General features: G+C 45.4%; 1 protein-coding gene across 2 annotated transcripts in view; it reads right to left on the bottom strand.

Annotated features, from left to right (window-relative positions):
* LARGE1 (LARGE xylosyl- and glucuronyltransferase 1) overlaps positions 1–17,165 on the bottom strand; it is a 530,062-nt gene that overhangs the window by 231,944 nt on the left and 280,953 nt on the right. For both annotated transcript variants that reach the window (XM_036902848.2, XM_036902849.2), the window contains exon 5: positions 4,507–4,630. In XM_036902848.2, coding sequence (XP_036758743.1) covers positions 4,507–4,630 — 124 coding nt within the window. The remainder of the gene's footprint in view (positions 1–4,506; positions 4,631–17,165) is intronic.

The raw sequence follows: 17,165 nt of genomic DNA, 5'->3' as shown, positions 1-17,165 counted from the left end.
TACAGTATCTGAGCTAAAGGCAGGCCACAAAGAAGGAACTATAACACAGGAGAACGAGCATGGACCGTGGAGTCAGTTCTGGGTTTTAATCCTGGCTCTGCCATGTCCTTGCTAATGTATCTGGGGTCAGTTAGCCTCCCTAAGTCTCTATTTCCTTCTCTGTATATGGGGATCACAAGACCTGCTCCACAGAGCTGCTGTAAGCATTGCACAAGAGAACGATATAAAATGGGAAACATGTCACTCGGCAGCCTACAGGGCCCAGAGTCACTGAAAACAGGAATCCTGAGTTCATGTGCAACTCAACGGTGCCAACTTGATGCCCCAGTGGCTGCAGCCCAGTCTCCCTCCTCTCCTGTGGATCCACTCCACATCTGTGTCTACACAATCCCGTATCTCATAGCATTTCGTTTGAAAATGGAAAAGTTAAACTTCAGCCGTGGCATTTATTAGCTGCCTGAGCTCAGGCAAATACGCTTCAACTCTGTGCTCCAATTTATAAATTATCTGTGAGATGGAGGTAATAAAACTTCTCTCTCCAGCCCACAGGGTTGTTGTGAGGAGTGCCAGCATGCCGCCATCTACAAAGCTCTACGGAAAACTGAGTTCCCTCCTCCTCTTCTTACAGGAGCCCAAGGCTTGAGTGGAGTTTGGAGCACAAAGACACACTCAGTCCTGGTAGCCTGTTGATATGGAGGAAGGAACGGGCCCTGTAAACATCAGGAAGACCAATGAGCGTTTCAGAGGCCACAGAGACAAGCAGGCTGAGCGATCACTATTTGCAAACCCACACTAATTGGTCATTACAGAGAGAGCCGTACCAGTCCACTGCAAATTTCCCACAGTTCATTTTTAATCATGCACCAATCCCTCATAAACTCCCTCCTCCCTGTTACTTCATTCTCCAGCACTAACAGATAGAATAAGGGGCGCACAGGAGTATTTCTGAGAAATGTCATATCCAACAGCTATACAAAGCGATTTCTCAGAGCTGTGTGGGGGAGACCGCCATGTGTGTGGGCTGAGGGTACCGCCTGGCACACTTCCAGAATGCAACAGCAGAACATAGTACGAGTCCATTCCTCTCCTGATCTTCCCCCTCCTCTAATGTCATCGAGTGGATGGTGTTTTAATGTGCTCATGGAAGGATACTCGCCTGTCCCAGGGCTGCTCTTGGGATTGACACAGGGTAGTACAGATGGGGCTGCCTTATTTATGCCACTGCAGGGTCACTGGTAGGTGGATACCTGGCTGTCTGCCCATGCCGTGAGGCCCAACAGGCCTCAGGAATGAGCTGAGCCCCAACAGTGGCAAAGAAATCCCTAATGGCTTTGTACCTCTTATGGATCCAGTGCTGAGTTTACTGTGTGTTAGTCCTTTAGCAAATGTTTTCATAGGCCAGGCATTAACACTAGGCATCAAAGATACAGGGGTGTTAAAAACCAGACATGATCCCAGCCCTTTTGGGGCCTACTATCTGGGGGAGAGACAGGCATTTAGCAGCTCATCACACAAAGGCATGAAAGGTTATACTCCGCAGTGAGTTTACTGAAGAAATGTATGTGATCCTACGGGAACATATAACAAAGGAACTCCTGCCAGATGATGACGCCAAATGTTTCTGTGAGTAAACATAGCTTAAGCAAAAGAACACATAATTAATTAGCAACAGGGCAGGGAACAGAATCTAATAGAAAAAAATTATTCCCGGTGGGAGGGAAGGAATAGAGTGAATCTGAAGTGAGTGGGCAATGGTGCTGGTGGTACAAGATGACATTGAAGGAGGCAGGGGCCACACTGTGCAGGGACATGAGACTCAGTTACATGGACAACCACTGAAGGGTTTATCCAGAGAAAGGGGGATGGTGCGGTTGGGTTTGCTTGTGGGAAAGCTGACTCATGTGACCGATGGAGAACAGGACCTGGGGGAGGAAAGGTGACAGAGCAGAAGGGAAGAGATTGGTCTGGAAAGAAATTGCTGTTATGCTGGGTAAAGGTCACAAAGCTTAGAATGAGAAGGTAGCCAGCGCAAAGGAGAACAGCTAGAATGTGGAGTGGTCAGGTGCAGGGGAAGGGGGAGGGACCTGCCAAAGACAGACTCTCGGCTCTGGGTGAGCAACTAAGTAGACAGATGGTGGTGCTGCCAACCAGGAGAGGCCGAGATTGCAGGGAGTGGGCACGTCATGGTTTGGGGGGTCTCTAGAGTTGGATTACACATACATTTTTACTACCGTTATCATTATTAATTATGTGAAAATTACGTTTTGCAAAATGCTTTTCTACTATTGTTTTTATGGGATTCTGATAAAAGTTTCATGGGATATGGGACTGTGGGAGACAAGTGTTTAATTGGTAGAAAAAAACTGTAGGTATTAGGGACCCTGCATGGGGTAGTCAGCAGCAAAAGTCAGGGTAGGGGACAGGACAGTGGAGATAATATCCTTAAGTTTATTCTTTTTTAGTTCTTATATTTGGAGACATGGAGCCTTCAATTCAAATGGATAAAAATACGATATGTAAAAGAATGAACAGCAGGTTTACCTGGATGAAAGGGAGCATGAGAGAGTCGGAGCACCAGGCTTCTCCCTGCCCCTTCCCTTTCATCCAAGACCCAGAGAAGCCCTGCGTTCCCAGGAGCCAATTACACCCTTGATACCTTAACTCCCTCAGCCTCCCAGCTGTCCCCGGCTTTCCTAATAAGCCATTCGATCAAGAGCATTTTAATTCTGTGTTGCCTGGGCTGCGAAGGACAGTAGGGTATTTTCGAGAACCTGCAGCATTCCAGGCCCCTCCGGGTCTTCACACGGGTTATCTTACTTAATCCCTTCCCAGGCAGCTTCACTATGCCACCCATTTGACACCTGATCGAGTCAGGGCTCAGAACCCAAATTAGATGCTTCAGCTGCAAGCCAGGGTATGAACCTGGAGTTTTTATAACCACCTTGTGTCTGTTTTTTTTTTAAGTAGAGGGTATAGGCTTGCAAGGGACATGGCACAGGACTGCCAAAAAAGGCCAACTAGTGAAAGAGGAGGCACAAGCCTCCTTCTGTGCCAGGTGCTACTCCTCCCCTCCCGTTGCTTTTCCCCACAGTGTTGGCGCTAAGACCCTGGGAGACAGAGTGGCTTTGCCTTCACCTTAATTAGTGCAGCAATTTGCTAAATTTTGTTTTTCCCTTTTTAAGAGTGTTAATCAATTTTAGCTCAGAATAGATTGGAATGGCACACAAATTACCACAACAATCCCCAAATGCTAAATTCTGAACATCTTGATCAACTTCAGAGCCTGAAAAATGGGAAAATCAGAAACTCAGCCTGGCATCTCTGTGATCTATTTAAAATGTTATGGCTCTAAAATGAAAAGATAATGGCTTTATGCAGTTTGGAACAAGCAATTTGCTAGAATCAGCCTCATGCCTAGGTGTTTAGTCCTTCCCAAGGTGATTGGAGATAGAGCATCAGAGTGTTTCTGAAAAGTTACATGGTCCTCTAATAACAGCAATTCGTTAAATCCACAAGCATTACAGGGTACTAACTATGCAGCAGAAATACAGAAAAGAGCAAGACATGCCCCCTGCTCCTTCCCCAATTAAGAAGGTTCTAAACATCAGTAGACAGACACAGGAGTTGAGAACATCTTCCTCTTTCCGGGATAAGTCAGGGAAGGAAGGTTCTCAGAGGAAGTGGCGATGCAGCTGAGCCCTGAAGGAGGAGTAGGAGTTTTGACAAGGTCTGTGGAAGGGCATGTCAGATAGAAGGAACAGCATAAGCAAAGCTCAAATATAGGGGAGGGGTCAGGAAGGCCAGAGGTAGCTTCTTAGAGCTAAGTAATGGGGTAAATTTTCAGGAAGACAAGAGCCAGAATATACAGTGCATCTTAATCAGACTGTGACTCTCAATCCCGATGCAGGCAACGTGGCACTACAGAAGGGTTTTAAGCAAGGGAATGACATGACCAAATGGGTCTCATTTGGTTGAAACCCTCCAGCGTAACATAATCATTAATATTTATTCAGCACAGTCTTTTAAAGCACATTCATATACATCCTCTCACTGAACCTCTTACTTACCCCATCAAGTTGGTTTTATAATCACCTTTCTACTGATGACAAAACAGACCCAGAAAAGGTGTAAGTTTATTTACTTTGTGTCTTAGGACCAGTAAACGACAATACACAAATTCAAACCATGGCCTTTGAGCTCTGAGTTCAACACTGACCTCACTGGGTAACAGAATTCTCTGGATAACAGCCACCATAGACCACTTCCAGAGTGGCTCCCAGCCTCTACAGAAACCCTTGGTGGCCAGCACTGCACAGACGTATATGCATTGTGTGGCAGTGAAGTGGTCACTTTAATGCTTTTGATAAATTAGGTTCAGGTGGGAAATAACTTCTATAGTTATATCCTGGACCATTTCCAGCTGAGAGCTAAAACTGTACTAAATTGCAAAGAAGAAAAGCTTCCAGGTGAGCGGGCCAGGGAGGCATCTCTCCCTCCCACTTGTACCTTGAGCTCATCTGCATTGTAGAAGTCCACACGCACGGCAGGCACCATCCAGGTCTGGAAGAGCGTGGCCAGGATCTGCTCTGCGATGGAGTCAGCAATGAGGTGGAAGTGCAGAGGGTTCCGCCTGTGGGAAACAAAAGAAAGAAGGGTCAGGAGAGCGAAGGCCTTTGAATTCCAGCCATAAACGCACTCCTCAACTTGGCATGTTACCAAACCAGGGCTCACTGGAGGATGTCAGAGCTAAAACGGAGAGCAGACATGTCACCCGACCTCAGGATCGCACACAGGTGACTACCAAGGACCAGAGAGGGTCAAATCACTTGCGACACTCAACTCAAGCCGACCACCATACCTGTTATTAGGGCATTTGTGTTTCCAAAATCTTGAGTAGAGCACACATGACCCTTTATTTCTACCCCATAGACATACCAGCGCTAATGCAGAACACGGACAGAGGACAAAGCCTTCTGTATGGAGTGGGTATGATAGCACCAAATTCTGTTTTCTGCTGCTTCTCCAAAAGAAACCCAGGCATCCAAGATCATCAGCTTTCCTTCACTTTTTAACATACATACAGTTTTTATTCATTCCAACCTGATTTTCTTGAGGCAGCTCCCAAAATACAAAGTAGCATTATACCAGAACAGAGCTTCTGAGGCCAAATGGAAATGGGTTCGAATCCCAGTGCTGGCGTCTACTTGTGGGGACTCTGAGCATGTTACTTATACCTTCTCACTGTTAATTCTTCATCCCAAAATATGTTGAGAAAAACCTCCTTGTTGGGCTACTGTGTCTTTATCAGTCAGATAAGAAGCAGCACAATATATAATGCATATCAATAATAACCAGAGACAGGATAATAATAAACAGCAGGTATGCCTTCTTGAGGGAATGCCAGGCACAAAACAATAGCTCATTCTGGAAGAACGACTGTCAGGAATACTACCTTGCTAGTAAAAATACCAACATAAGTTGTAATGCCATGAGTGAGCACTTTTGGGAAATTGAAAGACAATAATGACCTGCTCCCCTGACCTCAAGGAGCTCTTATTATTTAGAGAGAGGTGACCCATGATTAAATATACATGAGGTGGAAGGTGATAATGTGCCAACAACCAGAAGAGCATGCCAAGCTCTATGGGGGGAAAGAAAGAGAAGGGCCAATTCTGTCTGGGTCAGAAGGATGTGTAAGAGCTGGGGGAAGCAGGGCCCTCAGGGAAGAATGACTTTAACAGGAGACAAAGGGAGAGAGATGCCATCCAAGGAGAATAAGAGACTCTGGTAAGCACAGGCTGTGCTGGGAATGAGGTGGGGAGAGGAAGCAGTTAGCAGGGACTCTAGGGTTAGAGCAGAGAAGGGGAGAAATGAACACCCAGTTCAGCAGTCTGGACTTCACCAGCTAGGCAATGGGGCTAACAACCTTCCTCCCAGCTCCCAGCCTCCTGTGTGGTCACTCACTAGCCCTGTCCTAAGTTCCAGACATACCGACTATCTCTTCATTTCTTATGCCAACATGCTCCATCCACCTGGGCCTTTACATGTTTGGCTTGCTCTGCAGAAAACCCTCTTGCATTTTGTCATTCAGTAAGTACTTACTGAGCACCTACTACATGCCAAACGAGGAGCAGGATGCTGGGGACATGCTGTTAAGACACACCATCCCAACTCTCATGAATCTCAAGGAGAGTCTTACCCTCTCCTTCCTACCTCCCTGCCCCCATCCCATTCCCCTTTCAGCATTTACTTATCTCTTACCCAGCCCTCACTTCTGATGTCTGCCATCATTTGCTCCTAGAATCCTTCCCTGACCACCCATGACTACATCAGGGGGCCTCTCTAATGGAAAGTCATCTCAGCACCACATATCCATCCTGAGGTTGCAATCACCTGCTTGCTTGTCTACATGCCCTCTTGACAGTGAGCTTAGGGAGGACAAGGATTATGCCAGTTATGTTCAGATGGACAGCCCCAGGACCTAAGGACTGGAATGGTTCCTACATGAACAAGGGGTGACACATACCAGAGAGATAAGGGGAACAGAGGCAGAAACATCATTTAGGGGATGAGACTGGTGAATGTGAAACGAGACTGACTAAGCATCTGGGGAAGAGCAACAAGGAGGCTGGAGATAGAGGGATTTCAGGAGAAGACGTCTTTGATATGGGGGAAAACGGAGAGGATGAAGCAGAATGGGACACTGAGGCTCCCGGGTTGGCAGTGACGTCGCCAGGACAGGGGGATACAAGAAGAAAGGCATGCTGCAGGAAGAGGACGCATTTGGGATTGGACCCACCAAACTTAAAGTGTGGGGGGGCAAAGCCAGGTGGGGCTGGATGGATGAGCCTAGACCTGAAGAAAGTCATTACCCAAGGCTCACCTGCCATACATGTAACAGGTGCTCAAGGGTGATAAACTGGAGAAAGGATCAAAGCAGCAATCAGTACTGCAGAATTTCCCTGGGGATCCATGGCCTGAACACTGCAAATTAGCCCATTAAACTGTCTACACCAGGGAGAAGGGACATGCTGGCCCTATAGTTTCCTTGAAAGCCTTCTAAGAAGCTTCCCTGTGAGAAGCTGCCAGTAGGACTGAGTGATACCTGGTGGCCTGAAGGGGCGATGGTGTGTTTTTTTTAATGGCCAGTGACTTACCCAAAGGCTCGTCAGAGGCAGCTATTCATTACTGGGAAGACGGGTGGTCCAGTTGGCCAGCAGCATCGCATGCATCAAGAATGGGTAAAGGTGGGCCTGGACAACTGCCACCTTGCATTTTTATCCACACTGGTGACATGGCATAATTTTAGACATGGGGTGACAAGACCCACAGGTCATATTTGCTTCAAAAAATCATGCTTTCCCCATGTCTGTAACTTTGCTTGTGCTGTTTATGGAATACTCCACATCCTCCACATTTCCCTTAGTGACTTTCGTCCTCCTGGAAACCTTCTGTGAGCCTTCCTTGTCGCTGTCCCTGCTAACTCGGCACGTCATCCCAAGAGCGAATCTAACCTTTATAGCCCAGCTTTGGAAACCATATTCAAACACCTCGCTCCTTGCTGGTACTGTGAGGCCCGAGGACAGAAACCATCTTCTCATCTCCATCCCCAGGGCCCAGGAGGCTGGCACATAATGGGTGCGTGACAAACACTCGTACAACAGGAAGCAATAGGCAATGCCCCTCCTTTTATGTCACCATCAACATTACCACAAGACGGTAACAACGGCCACTGCACACTCCACATCAGTGGTTTGGAGCTGGGCCCCCCGCCCCCAGCATGCCTACGTTGGAACTCTGGTTGCAGCCAATACTGACTGAGTGACCATAAGCCAGGTTATTTCTTCAACTTCTTCATCTTCAAAACAGGAACAATAATGGTAAGTAAGCAATACTACATTGGCAAATACGAGGATTAAGTGACATAATATGAAGTGCCTAGCACATGGTAAGAGATTAATATATGTTAACTACGGGTGGTCTGAATGTTGGTGCCCCTCCCCCAAATTCATACATCGAATCCTAGCCCCCAGGGTGATGGTATCAGGCAGGAGGTGGTACCTTAGGGAGGCGATCAGCTTGTATGGGCAGAGTCCTCCTGAAAAAGGATTAGTGAGTGACCTTAGAAAAGAGGTTCCAAAGAGATGCTCTACTCCCTCCAGCATGTGAGGACACAGAGAAGTCGGCAGTCTGCAACCAAGAAGCAGACCCTGTCAGCCACCAGAACCAGACCCCATGGATGCCACAATCCTGGATGCATCGGCCTCTAGAACTGTGAGAAATAGATATCTGCTGTTCAGGAGTTAACCAGTCTCTGCATTTTGTTATAACTTCCCAAACAGACTAGGACAACTATTATCAGCATTCACTTATGAGACTGTTATTTTCTCTAATGTTTTTGGCATCACTTTTCAAATGAAGCACTTGGCAGTTAGGTCCTCCATCCACGGGCAAAACATGAGCTGCGTGAAGAAACGCCCTACAGAAAGCTGTCGAGCTGCAAGTACGTGCAAGGCACACAGGGACTGAAGCAACAGAGGAGCCCAGAGTCCTCTGTCCAGGCAGCTGTCAATCTGGCAGAGACAGAGAGAACACAAGGAACTACATCAATGTGAGAACAGGAGTGTGCCAATGGCACACCCACCAGGGGGCCACTTCCGTAGACTGGCACAGAACGTGAGGGGTTCCCCTAGACCTGGATGGTGAACAACGTGAATGACCGGACAGGATGGCTCTGCAGGGAGGAGCACAATAGCCAGAGGGCTGTGAGGGTGGAGGAATCTAGGAAGTTTACAGGGCCTGCGTGGCAACCGAAGGGGACGTTGGGATGGCAAAAAATGTTGGAAGGCATCCTGTAGGATGTAACAGAACGAGAAGGAGAGGTAGAAAAGTATACAGCCAGTCTGTGAAAGAGCAAGAGTCTTACGTGGGTGGATCATACACCATGTACTGGACACCTACTGTATGCCAGGACGAGAGAAGATGAGAAGAAAGAGAGAGGCTTAATGGCAGGCTGGCCCAGAGCATGCTGACTTCCTAAGAACTGGGAATTTCATTCTCTAAGATCAAGAGGACCAACAAGGCATGGGGGCTCGGCCGGGGGCAGACCAAAGTGCCCTGGGGAGTCGGTCTGGTTACAGAGCAGAAGACGGACTGGCATGGGTGGGAGGAAAAGCTCTCAGAGGAGGAGGGTGCAGGCATCCACATAACAGCTCTCCCCTTATGTTTCTTGCTCTGGTCCCAGTATCTCTCCAGAAGGGAGAGTAAATCCAGAAAGACACTTAGCTTGTCTTCAAGGCAAAACTAGGTGTTTGCACTATCAGGGGTCAGTGTACCTCACTGCTTCCTGTGTGAAAGTCTATGAGAATGCTCAGTCAGAGCACACAGCCCAGGGGACCGCGGAGGCCTGGCAGTCGGCTGACGCTGCCTGAGCCATGAATGCGAGCAGCCGCAGCTGTCTCCTGCTCGTCAGGTGGGATGCCCGGAGAAGCTCTGCTCCTGCTCCGCCTGCAGTCATGTCATGGGAACGCGGGTCCTGCCCCCTGCTCTTCTCAGTGGTCATGGGAAGCACCGGAAAACACTGCCCAGACCACTTGGAGTCTCCACGTAAACCAAAATGGTTCCCTTGACCTCTAATTTAGAAACCCAGCTACCAACTTGATGATCCTACCTTCCCATCTCAAAGCCCCCTCAGAATCAAGATGCCTCTGGTTACATCCTCCTAACATACTGGACTACTAATTATTCATGGAGTGTTTAGCTTCTGTCTCTAGTCAAGAATGTAAACTCTATGGGGACAGACAGTGGAATGTCATTCATTGGTGGACCCTAGTGTCTACCCCCCCAACCCAAGCAATGCCTGGAATATTATATAGTAACTCACTTTGTCCTCTCTTGGCCCCATGGCACATGTCCATCCTCCTGCACTCCCTGCCTGGGTTAAAGGTGCACCATTCATCCAGCCTCACAAGCTAGAAGTGGGAGCATCATCTGGGCTCCCTCCCTGCCCATGTCCCACACACCCAATCAATTTCACATCCTCAGGGGCTGCTTAGCCTGTGGGCTATGAGCAGGTCTCTGAAGCCAAGCTGTCTGGCTTCTTAGCGTGGTCCATCACAAGCAAATGATACGACCCGGGGCAAGCTTCCTAATCTGAGTCTCAGTTTGTGAATCTGTAAAATGGGGTTAATAGTAATGACTCCTACCTCATAATTATTGTTAGATTGAATTAAAACATATGAAGTACTTAGAACAGTGACTCACAAGCAGTAAGAACTTAAAAACTGTATTAGCTGTATTACCTTACCTGACCTTCAGTGGTATCTTGTGCATATATTCACCCTTTTCCTCCCCGCCTCTGAGCTTGCTCCCGCCAACAGACCCTCCATCCTGTAAGCCCTGAACTCTCTCCAGCGACCACACAATCCCCTGCTCACCGTACAATGTATAAATAAGTCTAGCCTCCCACATGGAGCTAAGGGGACCTTCAATGCTCTCACACTGTCCACCTCTCCAAACTCAAGCCTTCCTATTCCCTCCTCAAACCCTGCACTCCAGTCATTCTCCCCAGATCCCAGAACTCCTTCAGGAATAAACTGAAGTATCACCTCCTCAGGGAGGCGGCTCCATCTGGAGTGCCCTCCCCGCCCCTGTTTGGTTTCCTCCTGGCATTCATCAGTATTAGAAATCTCTATATTCGTCTGCATATCTATCTCTTCCCATTTTCCCCTAGAATATGAGCTGTGCAGGGTAAGTTTCTCAAGTTTCACAAAGTATGTACTTTCCTATTTCCCATTCCCAAAATCTCAGTGCTTAGCAAGGGCCCAAACATAGGTGCAGTTCCAGGGTTTAGCCATCTTCTCTGGCAGCCTTGTGCCTATGCTCTCACCTCTTACTTGACCATGTGCTGCCTCACCAACTGCATCTGGCTTGCCCATCACAATATAAACACCATGTCCCTGAGGAAGCCATTCATTTGGTCAGATGCCTTTCTTAGGGCCTCTCATTGAATTCAGGGCTCAAAACATAGGTGTTTGGGGTGGAGCCAAGATGGCAGTGTGAGTAGAGCAGCGGAAATCTCCTCCCAAAACCACATATATCTATGAAAATATAACAAACACAACTCTTCCTAGAATAGAGACCAGAGGACACGGGACAACATCTAGACCACATCCACACCTGCGAGAACCCAGAGCCTCGAGAAGGGGGTAAGATACAAGCCCCGGCCCCGAGCGACCCGAGCGCCCCTCCCCCCAGCTCCCGGTGGGAGGAGAGGAGTCAGAGCGGGAGGGAGACGGAGCCCAGGGCTGCCGAACACCCAGCCCCAGCCATCCAGACCAGAGGGCAGACACAGTGCATGCACGGGGCCCTGGATACTAGGGAAACAGGGCAGCAGGACCGGTGAGTGGGTACCGGGGGCCTGGCGCCGGAGGACATAAGAAAACCAAGCAGCCACTTTTTTTTTTTTTTTGCTGTTTTGTTTTGGCGAGCACTTTTTGGAAGTCTTAAAGGGATAGGGACCCCAATACTAGGGAAACAGGGCAGCAAGACTGTTGAGCAGATGCCTGAGGCTGGCACTGGAGAATAAAGAAAAACTAGCGGCCATTTATTTATTTATTTATTTATTTTAATAAAAAAATTTTTTTTTTTTTTTTGTGGGCGTTGTTTTGTTTTGGCGGGTGCTGTTTGGAAGTCTTAAAGGGGCAGGGCGGGACACTTAATCCAGAGGTAGGGAATCCGGGATCTCTGGGCACCCTAACCCCTGGGATGCAGGGAGCAGGGAGGCCCCTTACGGAGATAAATAGCCTCCCAGCAGCTCCTGCTCCAACGCGACTCCACCATTTTGGAGTAGCTGCCCGAGCCAGGCCACGCCCACAGCAACAGCGGAGATTAACTCCATAGCAACTGGGCAGGAAGCAAAAACCCTGTCTGCGTGAAGCTGCGCAGCACAAGCCACTAGAGGTCGCTGTTCTCCCAGGAGAGGAGGGCCACAAACCAACAAGAAGGGAAGTCCTTCCAGCCGTCACTCGTCCCAGTTCTGCAGACTATTCCTATCACCATGAAAAGACAAAGCTACAGGCAGACAAAGATCACAGAGACAACACCAGAGAAGGAGACAGACCTAACCAGTCTTCCTGAAAAAGAATTCAAAATAAGAATCATAAACATGCTGACAGAGATGCAGAGAAATACGCAAGAGAAATGGGATGAAGTCCGGAAGGAGATCACAGATGCCAGAAAGGAGATCGCAGAAATGAAACAAACTCTGGAAGGGTTTATAAGCAGAATGGATAGGATGCAAGAGGCCATTGATGGAATTGAAACAGAGAACAGGAATGCATAGAAGCTGACATAGAGAGAGATAAAAGGATCTCCAGGAATGAAACAATATTAAGAGAACTGTGTGACCAATCCAAAAGGAACAATATCCGTATTATAGGGGTTCCAGAAGAAGAAGAGAGAGGAAAAGAGATGGAAAGTATCTTGGAAGAAGTAATTGCTGAAAACTTCCCCAAACTGGGGGAGGAAATAATCGAACAGACCACGGAAATACACAGAACCCCCAACAGAAAGGATCCAAGGAGGACAACACCAAGAAACTTAATAATTAAAATGGCAAAGATCAAGGACAAGGAAAGAGTTTTAAAGGCAGCTAGAGAGAAAAAGGTCACCTATAAAGGGAAACCCATCAGGCTAACGTCATATTTCTCAACAGAAACCCTACAGGCCAGAAGAGAATGGCATGATATATTAAATGCAATGAAACAGAAGGGTCTTGAACCAAGGATACTGTATCCAGCACAACCATCATTTAAATATGATGGTGGGATTAAACAATTCCCAGACAAACAAAAGCTGAGGGAATTTGCCTCCCACACACCACCTCTACAGGACATCTTACAGGGACTGCTCTAGATGGGAGCACTCCTAGAAAGAGCACAGAACAAAACACCCAACACAGGAAGAATGGAGGAGGAGGAATAAGAAGGAAGAGAAGAAAAGAATCTCCAGACAGTGTATATAACAGCTCAATAAGCAAGGTTAGTTAGGCAGTAAGATACTAAAGAGGCTAAACTTGAATCTTTGGTAACCACAAATTTAAAGCCTGCAATGGCAATAAGTACATATCTTTCAATAGTCACCCTAAATGTTAATGGACTGAATGCACCAATCAAAAGACACAGAATAATAGAATGGATAAAAAAGCAAGACCCATCTATATGCTGCTTACAAAACACTCACCTCAAACCCAAAGACATGTACAGACTAAAAGTCAAGGGATGGAAAAACATATTTCAGGCAAACAACAGCGAGAATAAAGCAGGGGTTGCAGTACTAATATCAGACAAAATAGACTTCAAAACAAAGAAAGTAACAAGATATAAAGAAGGACACTACATAATGATAAAGGGCTCAGTCAAACAAGAGGATATAAGCATTCTAAATATATATGCACCCAACACAGGAGCACCAGCATATGTGAAACAAATACTAACAGATCTAAAGGGGGAAATAGACTGCAATGCATTCATTCTAGGAGACTTCAACACACCACTCACCCCAAAGGATAGATCCACAGGCAGAAAATAAGTAAGGACACAGAAGCACTGAACAACACAGTAGAGCACATGGACCTAATGGACATCTACAGAACTCTACATCCAAAAGCAACAGGATACACATTCTTCCCAAGTGCACATGGAACATTCTCCAGAATAGACCACATACTAGCCCACAGAAAGAGCCTCAGCAAAATCCAAAATATTTTAATTCTTCCAACCAACTTCTCAGACCACAAAGGTATAAAACTAGAAATAAATTCTACAAAGAAAACAAAAAGGCTCACAAACACATGGAGGCTCAAAAACATGCTCCTAAATAATCAATGGATCAATGAACAAATTAAAATAGAGATCAAGGAATATATAGAAACAAATGACAACAATAACACAAAGCCCCAACTTCTGCGGGATGCAGCGAAAGCAGTCTTAAGAGGAAAGTATATAGCGATCCAGGCACACTTGAAGAAGGAAGAACAATCCCAAATGAATAGTCTAACATCACAATTATCGTAACTGGAAAAAGAAGAACAAATGAGGCCTAAAGTCAGCAGAAGGAGGGACATAATAAAGATCAGAGAAGAAATCAACAAAATTGAGAAGAACAAAACAATAGCAAAAATCAGTGAAACCAAGAGCTGGTTCTTTGAGAAAATAAACAAAATAGATAAGCCTCTAGCCAAACTTATTAAGAGAAAAAGAGAATCAACACAAATAAACAGAATCACAAATGAGAACGGAAAAATCACGACAGACTCCACAGAAATACAAAGAATTATTAAAGACTACTATGAAAATCTACATGCCAACAAGCTGGAAAACCTAGAAGAAATGGACAACTTCCTAGAAAAATACAACCTTCCAAGACTGACCAAGGAAGAAACACAAAAGTTAAACAAACCAATTACAAGCAAAGAAATTGAAGCAGTAATAAAAAAACTACCCAAGAACAAAACACACGGGCCGGATGGATTTACTTCGGAATTTTATCAGACACACAGAGAAGACATAACACCAATTCTCCTTAAAGTTTTCCAAAAAATAGAAGAGGAGGGAATACTCCCAAACTAATTCTATGAAGCCAACATCACCCTAATACCAAAACCAGGCAAAGACACCGCCAAAAAAAAAATTACAGACCAATATTCCTGATGAATGTAGATGCAAAAATACTTAATAAAATATTAGCAAACCGAATAAAAAAGTTTATCAAAAGGATCATACACCATGACCAAGTGGGATTCATCCCAGGGATGCAAGGATGGTACAACATTCGAAAATCCATCAACATCATCCACCACATCAACAAAAAGAAAGACAAAAACCACATGATCATCTCCATAGATGCTGAAAAAGCATTTGACAAAATTCAGCATCCATTCATGATAAAAACTCTCAGCAAAATGGGAATAGAGGGCAGGTACCTCAACATAATAAAGGCCATATATCATAAACCCACAGCCAACATTACACCGAACAGCGAGAAGCTGAAAGTTTTTCCTCTGAGATCGGGAACTAGACAGGGATGCCCACTCTCTCCACTGTTATTTAACATAGTATTGGAGGTCCCAGCCATGGCAATCAGACAAAACAAAGAAATACAAGGAATCCAGATTGGTAAAGAAGAAGTTAAACTGTCACTATTTGCAGATGACATGATATTGTACATAAAAAACCGTAAAGACTCCACTCCAAAACTACTAGAACTGATATCGGATAAACAGCAAAGTTGCAGGATACAAAATTAACAAGACAGAAATCTGTAGCTTTCCTATACACTAACAATGAACCAATAGAAAGAGAAATCAGGAAAAGAATTCCATTCACAATTGGATCAAAAAGAATAAAATACCTAGGAATAAATCCAACCAAAGAAGTAAATGACCTATACTCTGAAAACTACAAGTCACTCTTAAGACAAATTAAAAGGGACACTAACAAATGGAAACACATACCATGCCCGTGGCTAGGAAGAATTAATATCGTCAAAATGGCCATCCTGCCCAAAGCAATATACAGATTTGATGCAATCCCTATCAAATTACCAGCAACATTCTTCAATGAACTGGAACAAATAATTCAAAAATTCATATGGAAACACCAAAGACCCCGAATAGCCAAAGCAATCCTGAGAAAGAAGAATAAAGTAGGGGGGATCTCACTCCCCAATTTCAAGCTCTACTATAAAGCCATAGTAATCAAGACAATTTGGTACTGGCACAAGAACAGAGCCACAGACCAGTGGAACAGACTAGAGACTCCAGACATTAACCCAAACATATATGGTCAATTAATATTTGATAAAGGAGCCATGGACATACAATGGTGAAATGACAGTCTCTTCAACAGGTGGTGCTGGCAAAACTGGACAGCTACATGTAGGAGAATGAAACTGGATCATTGTCTAACCCCATATACAAAAGTAAACTCAAAATGGATCAAAGACCTGAATGTAATCCATGAAACCATTAAACTCGTGGAAAAAAGCATAGGCAAAAACCTCTTAGACATAAACATAAGTGACCTCTTCTTGAACATATCTCCCCGGGCAAGGAAAACAACAGCAAAAATGAACAAGTGGGACTATATTAAGCTGAAAAGCTTCTGTACAGCAAAAGACACCATCAATAGAACAAAAAGGAACCCTACAGTATGGGAGAATATATTTGTAAATGACACATCCGATAAAGACTTGATGTCCAAAATATATAAAGAGCTCACACACCTCAACAAACAAAAATCAAATAATCCAATTAAAAAATGGGCAGAGGAACTGAACAGACAGTTCTCCAAAAAAGAAATACAGATGGCCAACAGACACATGAAAAGATGCTCCACATCACTAATTATCAGAGAAATGCAAATTAAAACTACAATGAGGTATCACCTCACACCAGTAAGGATGGCCGCCATCCAAAAGACAAACAACAACAAATGTTGGCGAGGCTGTGGAGAAAGGGGAACCCTCCTACACTGCTGGTGGGAATGTAAGTTAGTTCAACCATTGTGGAAAGCAGTATGTAGGTTCATCAAAATGCTCAAAACAGACTTACCATTTGACCCAGGAATTCCACTCCTAGGAATTTAACCTAAGAACACAGCAATCAAGTTTGAGAAAGACCAATGCACCCCTATGTTTATCGCAGCACTATTTACAATAGCCAAGAATTGGAAACAACCTAAATGTCCATTGGTAGATGAATGGATAAAGAAGATGTGGTACATATACACAATGGAATACTACTCAGCCATAAGAAAAGGGCAAATCCAACCATTTGCAGCAACATGGATGTAGCTAGAGGGTATTTTGCTCAGTGAAATAAGCCAAGTGGAGAAAGAGACATACCAAATGATTTCACTCATCTGCGGAATATAAGAACAAAGGAAAAACTGAAGGAACAAAACAGCAGCAGAATCACAGAACCCAAGAAAGGACTAACAGGTACCAAAGGGAAAGGGACTGGGGAGGATGGGTGGGTAGGGAGGGATAAGGGGGAGGGAGGAAGAAGGGGGTTATTAAGATCAGCATGCATAGGAGGGGTGGGAGAAAGGGGAGGGCTGTACAACACAGAGAAGACAAGTAGTGATTCTACAACATTTAGCTAT

Source organism: Manis pentadactyla, chromosome 10 (assembly GCF_030020395.1).
Source record: "Manis pentadactyla isolate mManPen7 chromosome 10, mManPen7.hap1, whole genome shotgun sequence".
Classification (NCBI taxonomy): domain Eukaryota; kingdom Metazoa; phylum Chordata; class Mammalia; order Pholidota; family Manidae; genus Manis; species Manis pentadactyla.
The sequence above is the reverse complement of the archived record's forward strand: the minus strand, read 5'-3'. Positions and strand labels throughout refer to the sequence as shown.